At 51.1% G+C, this 8,230-nt stretch overlaps 1 protein-coding gene across 1 annotated transcript; it reads right to left on the minus strand.

The window, feature by feature from the left end:
• Window positions 1-6,149: 6,149 nt before the first annotated feature.
• Window positions 6,150-7,454, minus strand: xkr4 (XK related 4; the record flags this gene model as incomplete). Its single annotated transcript, XM_079750521.1, has 2 exons — window positions 6,150-6,210; window positions 6,718-7,454. The coding sequence occupies 2 exons, from the start codon at window positions 7,452-7,454 to the stop codon at window positions 6,150-6,152; spliced, it is 798 nt and encodes a 265-aa protein (XP_079606647.1).
• Window positions 7,455-8,230: the final 776 nt, after the last annotated feature.

An 8,230-nucleotide genomic window follows, 5' to 3' on the forward strand; every position in this document is an offset into this window, starting at 1 on the left:
TCCTGGTTATTTAAAGTGGTAAGGATAATGCCAATGCTGTGTAGATATAATATACCTACATAGCTATGGACAGGAAGACCAGAAGGCCTTTGGAGATGCGGATCATATTGTGCACCATTCAACCGAGAGGTCCAAGGGAAAAAATCATGTTTGGCCGGCAGACATGCGATCAGGAATCAATACCTACTTAGTAACCTCTGGATCCTGGCCTTAACAGGCGGGTGCTTTCCCAACCGGGATTAATGTCCGGTGATGTGTGAGTGCATGTGTGTGTGTGTGTGTGTGTGTGTGTGTGTGTGTGTGTGTGTGTGTGTGTGTGTGTGTGTGTGTGTGTGTGTGTGTGTGTGTGTGTGTGTGTGTGTGTGTGTGAGAGTGTGTGTGTGAGTGCGTGCCTGCCCTTGTCTGAGAATGAATTGCCAAGGACTGGAGGTAGGGGGGGAATTGAAAATGATGGAGAAGGTTTGAAATAAAGGTTGTGAAAGGAGTTGGCGTACTGCATCATAGACGATTGCTGACAACGATTCCTTGCTGCAACTACGTTAACCACAGTGCATCACTCCCGCCTGCTCCATCAATTCTATTACATGATCAATTTGTATTGATTGAGTATTTTACATCCCACTTGTAATAACTGATATCCGTTTTACAAAGGCTTCACCTGCCCACGTTAGATGGCGTCCATGAACAGGAAACCACTTGTTCACTGACGATTTTCTCTGGAAATCCCTGACACACCCAGGATCTAAATCCTTGTGCATCCGATCCCACACATACCCACAAACGCACAAACACACAAACACACACATACATATCTACTCCTAATATCAGTGTTTGTACACAGGACCTTTATGAGAGCTCTTTAAACCTTGGACCCCATTATTTAGACAAAAATAAGAATAATCAATAGTCTTTGTTTCAGCGATGTCCTGTGACCCCGTGGGCGTATCGAGGCACCCTGACGGGGGTCTTGACCCAAAGGGGAGGAACCAACGCCCTCAGCCGAGGAAATATCACGCTAACGTTCGCCTAAAACCCAGCGGGAAACGGAGAGACCGAACCATTTGTGCAACTGTTCTCCCTCTCAATGTTTTTCTCTTCAGCAAACGATTCATTGTGAATCCAATTAGAAGCAGTTCAACGTCTCGTACCCAATTCAGACAAACCTTGAGTCTTTAAAAAATACAAAGCGTCATTCATCACAATCCAAACTTGGACGTGGAAGAGACTTACAATCCGCCCTGGGAAAGAAAACAAGTCCCTACGTTGCGTCGTGATTCCAAATGATTCCCCCCCCCCCCCAACAACCCAAGGCGGTGCGTTCTTTAGGGCCATAAACAGCCGATATCTCCCCAGTGCGGGCAGGGAGAGTTTTACTGTGTTAGCTTGGCGGGGGCACACACCTCCTCCCAGTAAATCCAGGGGGGCTGCCTTGATGTCTCCCACGGGGGCCGTAATAGACTGAGAGTGATCACCGTTTTATTAGTCACCTCTGGTCAGGAGGAGGAGAGCCAATGATCCTGTCTGGTGGAACACACGCTGGCTTTATGAGCCATCGAGCGCCGCCATCACTCAGAGGGGCCGAGATTTACATGAGGCCGCCGCAGCCAGCAGGGCGACGTTGAATAGGACACAGGCTGGTGGAAGTACACACACACACGCACACATGCACACACACACACACACAAAGACGCAGACACACACACACACACACCACCACACACACACACACACACACGCAGACACACACATACATACACACACACGCAGACACACACACACACACACACACACACAAACACACATACACCACCACACACACACATACACACACACACACACACACGCAGACACACACACACACATACACACACACAAACACACACACACACAGACACACATACATACACACACACACGCACATACACACACACACACACACAAACAAACACCACACACACACACACATACATACACAAACACCAAACACACACACACACACACACACACGCAGACACACACTAGAGCAAAGACCACACACAAACAAACACACACAGACAGACGCACACACACCACAACCACACAAATACACACCACGACCATCACTGACAGATGCACACACACCACCACCACCACACACACCACCACCACCACACACACAAACACACACACACACACAGGCAGCCATATCATGCCTCTGCCTGCCAGATTTACGCTAAAATGTTTGCGAGCCCTCCGTTTCCCAAATGAGGAGCGCCTGGCTGCACAGACACACAGGAACAGGCTCACTGTTTAGTTAATTACCACATGAAAATCCACTCCTAACACTCCCCTTCTGCCCCCCCCCCCCCCCCCACACACACACACACACACACACACACACACACCATCCCCTCATTAAACAAAGGACCAGGCAAACAAACACACAGCCCACCCAACACACAGAACACGGCGTGTGATACGGCGCCATCCGCTCCGCTGAGAGTCGACGCCGCCCGGCCCGCGCCGCGTTGCGTAACGACTGACAGACAAGTGTGCCACTTTAATGCATTCCACCAGGAGGTACACCAGCGGCGTGGGGCTGTGTGTTTAGAGAGGGGGGGGGGGGGGGGAGGCCTGGGTATACAATCACTAGGATTGTTGGGTTTGAACACACGCCGTGGTACTGCCACAACACTTTTAATCAGCTGGGAGGTTTGTGTATGATGTGTGTGTTTGTACTTGCTCTATAATGTATGTGTGTGTGTGTGTGTGTGTGTGTGTGTGTGTGTGTGTGTGTGTGTGTGTGTGTGTGTGTGTGTGTGTGTGTGTGTGCGCACCCTGGTTTGGGTGTGCATGCATGACTGTCTCAATGTATGTTTGTGCGTTGTGCTGTGTGCTGTCGTGTGGGTGAGTGTGTGCCTTCATGTGTGTGTTTGAGCGTGCGTGTATCTGTGTGTGTGTGTGTGTGTGTGTGTGTGCCACCAGGCAGAGCGAGAGTGCGAGTGTGTCACCCACTGCAGGTGAAATGTGCGAGGACTGCTCAGTGTACACCAGAATACCCCCTCCTCATCGGGGGGGCTGAGAGACCTTCGGTTGCATAACAGAAGCCACTTCGTCAGCCCTGTGCGCAACAAGCCACAGAGACGCCTCCCCTCCTAAAAGCTTCCTCCAGAGAGAGGGAAGTGGAGCAGGAAGGAGAGGGGGGGGGGAGAGGAGAGGAGCACAATGGAAGAGAAATAAAGGAGGAGATGAAAGGAACGCAAAAAGGAGGAATGGAGACAGGGAGAGGAAGCAGAAGGAAGCAGGAAGTGAACGAGAAGCCCAGCAGTGGAGGGAGCTCTTTGACGGTCGCCCCTTCATGGCCGGGGGTCTCAGGAGGACATTCTCATTGGGATTTGATTTCTATGATTCGATATTTCACACTGCCATCAATGATAGCCTCGTCAAATAGGGTATAAGCAGCGCATTCCCCTTCTGCAGAGCCAGGTGGAACAGTGGGTTTACCAAAGGAACGGAGTTCATTCGGAGGAGACACAAATCGTGAGGTGATTAGCGTGGCATTTGACAACAGGCTATTATGATGAGAAACAGAGGAGAATGTTTGTTTCCCCCCCATGGATTCTTCAATAATACCTTGGGTTTTTCACAAGGCCACCTAAGGCGAAACACATCTCCAAACACATTTCTGTGTTGAGGAGTCAGATGAGTCACAAGCCCGTTTAATCACTATGCACACCTCAGGTTGCAGTTTGGCAAAGTTATCTTATACCATTATAGAAATAGCCTTCCGAAAGCACGTAGCAAATGCGGGCAGATATCTATCATTTTACACTCTACCGCCATCTGCAAGCATACAGCAAAATACAATAAGTTGTAAGTGCTTGTCATGGTTCTTTGACTTTGATCAAAACACACAGTATGTTTTGTATATGTAAATCCCCCCCCGTCATCTGAAGCTTGAATTAGCTTAAGCTGACAACCATAGAAGTGTTAATAGCAGTAGTCAACGTTCATCTCATGAGAATATACAACGTACACACGTCATGATTCTCCACATCAGTTTTGTGAGCGCTAAATTCCTGTGATGAGGTATTGTGTTTGTGACCAAAGACCAAAGAACTGATCCACTAATAGAATAATTACGGGTACGTGAACAATGATTGCATACGAAAAGAACTGGGACACGTTCAACCTTCGAAGGTCATCGAGAATTCATAATATTCGAGGAGAAAGAATGAGCCAGGCCTGTGTAGAATGTTTCAGAATTGCTTATAAACAACATTTGTCATCTCCTCTCTCCATCTGTGTGTGTCTCTCTCTCTCGTTATCAACACACACTGAACTCGATGACACACACACACACACACACACAAACACAGTGCAGTGAGCGTACAGCTGTGAAGGCCTACGGTGATAGCAGACAGTCTTCAACACATAAGTTAACAGGTTAGTTTGGGGGTCCTTAAGCAGTGACGACGCGTACACAAATATTCCCCTAATGTGCCCTAACACACACACACACACACACACACACACACACACAAACATTGGAGGGGATGTCGACTAATTCCCAGGGGACAGCTGAAGCGATAACAATCAAAGCATGATGCAAGTTTGGCGCATGACGCAATCCCAACAGAAGGACGTGAACGTGGCGCGCTGCACCGAGGCTCTGGGGGGCTCTGGGTGCTGGGATCAAGAGCCATGTCCATTAATAGTTCATTACGGCCGGCACCACATGCAGCTAATGAAACCAACGTGTAGGTTCAATGGAATGAATAATACATTGACCGATGGACATGTTGTCGCAAAGATGCGGTCAGCAGCTAGCGGTGAAAAACCGCCACAGAGTTTTTAACAACTCCCCCCGTTCCCCTCAGGACCAACGGCTTACTGGCGCGGGGGGGGGGGGGGGGGGAGATAACTCCCTTGCGACTACATGTAGTAAAGTGTGTAGTATGATTAAATAGTGAGTGCAAAGCTCAAATGTTTGATCGGGTATAAGTATCTAGAAGATACTGAGGATCAAAGCTGTAAGTGTAATATCTCCAGCGCCCCTCCTAGCGTTGGCGTGGTGAGATAGGAGCAGGGCGCTAGAGTCACCAGAGCAGAGAGAGCTGATGAGATACAGAGATACAGAGAGAGCAGGTGGACATCACGCCGGGCTTCATCCCCCTCCTGTGTGTAGGAGCCCTGCTCAGGGGAAAGGAATGCTGTGTTGTTGATTTTTTAGAGATAGTTTACAATATGGCCGGACACACAAGTGAATAAACCTTTGTATATAACCTGGTTACAACTCTGACCGCCATTTGAATGCTTTACCAAAATTGTTATTGTGTGGTTGGAATGTTCAATGTCAACACAGCACTTGAATGCATTAGCATAGACTTACAAAATATACATTCTGTAATTAAATATTATGGTTGAATGAACGGAGGGAGGGAGGGAGGGAGGGATGAAGAGAGGGAGGAAGGAGGGAGGGTGGAAGGGAGGGAGGAATAGAGGGAGGAAGAGAAGGAGGGAGGGAGGGAAGAAGGAATAGAGGGAGGAAGAAGAGAGGGAGGGAGGGACAGAGGGAGGGAGGAAGGGATGGATGAAGGAGGGAGGGAGAAAGGGAGGAAGGGGGAGAGGGAGGAAGAAGAGAGGGAGGGAGGGAGGGAGGGAGGGAGGGAGGGATGGGCAGGAATGAGAGAGGAAATGGCATTCAAGGTCATGAGGTGCAGATCAGAATGCGATCAGAACGTTACCAGCAGAAACACAGTCATGACTCCCGTTCAGGGATACGATTCTTAAGAGAAACAAGCCGGGGCTGAGCCACGGCAGGCTGGCTCGGCAGAAGGGCTTTAAAATGGAGTACAACATATGGATACAGTGCATCTGTTTGGATGTGACTTCACACAGCAGATACTTACTATTACCACTACGCCTCAAACGTTTCTCCAGACACAACACACCTTTTGACCTTAGCAGCTGCTGTACCAGCGTGTGACGATCGCAGCGCGGTACTACGGCTGAACCACTTCATCTCCTCGTTCATATTGATTCATGATTATCATCCCTAGGGAGGACGACGAGGAGCAACCCGAGACGGTGAAGGGGATGATGAAGGCTTCCTGGTTTTGCCTCCCGACCATAAGGCTGTGCTAGGCTGGGTTCGGCTCGTGGTGGGTCTAGCGGTGGTGTGTCCCTGAGTCAGTCTTGGCTCTGGAGCCCTTGCTCCGCTGCCTACCGCTGTCAGACCACAACACGGGAGGCTGCTCACGCTCCCTCTTATTCATTCATTGAAACACACTCACACACGCAAATGCATACACACACACACACACACACACACACACACACACACACACACACACACACACACACACACACATATAAACATGCACACACATAACATGCACACACACAAAAACCTTCAAACACACACTCACACACAATCTTGAGAGTATTGTTCCCGCATGCACACGCACGTACGCACACACGCACACACAAAAAGACAGAGACCCACATGAAATCTTAAGCGTGTTGTTCCTGCACGCACACACACACACACAACACACTCACAAACGTGCAAACTCACACCCACACAAACTCACAACCATAATAATACTACGCACACACACACACACACACACACACACACACACAACCATAAGTAAACTACCTGCACACACACACACACACACACACACACACACACACACACACACACACACGGCGGGCCTAGAGGGAGCTCACCTCCAGATCTGGCCCAGTTGGAGGATGTGGATGAGGGACTGGGAGACCCACACGAAGCAGGAGTACGAGGCCGGCCGCTGTTTACTCCGGTTCATCCCCACGTTGCTGGCGTTGCTGTTGGTCATGGTGTTCCTGCTGGCGGTGGACGCCTGCCTCTGAGGCGTGGACGGCTGCGTGGCGGTGGCGGTTACGTCCCCGTGCGAGGCCGAGCCGCTCAGCAGCTTGTTCCCGTCCATGTGGGAGCAGTTTGCCGCACCGACGCCGGAGCCCGGCCCGCCGCCGCCGGCCGCCGCCGACGAGCCCTCGTCGGTTCCGAAGTCGTGCACGAACCATCGGAAGCTGAACACCTGCACGGAGAAAGAGCCCAGCACCACGAAGAACAGCGTCAACCCGAACCACCAGAAGTCGCGTCGGAGATAATAGTCTACCGACAGCCAAATGTCAGTGCCCACATCGGCGACGTGCACGGCCACTGCGGCCAGCACCCACAGGCCGTCCCAGACGGTGTACTTCTGGGGCTGCTCCCTGCCCAGGCGGAGGCACGTCGACGCGGCGCCTCCCGTGCCGCAGCACCGCGACTCCCCGTTCACGAAGTCCCCGTCCCCGGTCCCTGCCGAGTCGGGCCGGGGCCCCGGGTTGAGCCCCTGGACGGACCCCGAGTGCTCCGAGTTCTGCAGAGGCGTGAAAGCCACGTCGCTTTTCTTTATCTTGAGGACCCCGTCCGATTTGGCCGCCATCGTTTTGGAGCGCGTGCACTGTTACGCGATATTATTATTATTGTTGTTATTAAAAAATATTGTTAGGATTATTATGATCCCTCCTGTAAAACGCTGCCTCCCCTCCTCGTCTCCTCGTCCCCTTCCTCTCTCGCCGTCGACACCCTTCAGCGTAGCTCCGCCTGGGTGCCCCCCCTCCCCCCTCCTCCTCCTGTGTTGTGTGTGGGGTTCCGGTGGGGTGGGGGGGAGTTGGGCATGGCTTGATCCACCGCGTCGCCAGCGAGGATCTCTCCGCTATGGCACCGCCCGTTTCTATAGGATGCGAAACGAATGAAACGAATAAAAATGTGGTTGGGAACATGTATTATTTCACGTGTAGTGGCACGGTGCAGACTGCTTCGCTTTGAACACGGTTTACTCAGAATACAACTGTGTGTTTCCCCCCCCCCCCCCCCCACTTTGGGGCTTGCACATTGTTTTCTGCATCATCACTATTTCAAACACCAGCGTGCGACCCGATAACCCACTCTGAAAGTACTTCCAGCTGTTTCCCGGTTTGGAGGTTTCCTATTGCATGTCAAATATGACAATTCAAACGCCTGGTAGCAGAGGAACTGTAGCGGACTATAACCTACTGGCAGAGGCTGCAACCCATACAGTCCCTTCTCCCGTTGCACAAGCTGAAACGATGACATCATTGCCTTGCTCGGCTCATCTGTCTCTCTCTCGCTCCCCTCCTTCCCCCCGCCCCCCCCCTCCTTTTCTCTTTCTCTCTCCTTCCCTCTCTCATTTTATCT

This window comes from Pollachius pollachius (genome assembly GCF_949987615.1).
Source record: "Pollachius pollachius genome assembly, chromosome: 14".
NCBI lineage: Eukaryota > Metazoa > Chordata > Actinopteri > Gadiformes > Gadidae > Pollachius > Pollachius pollachius.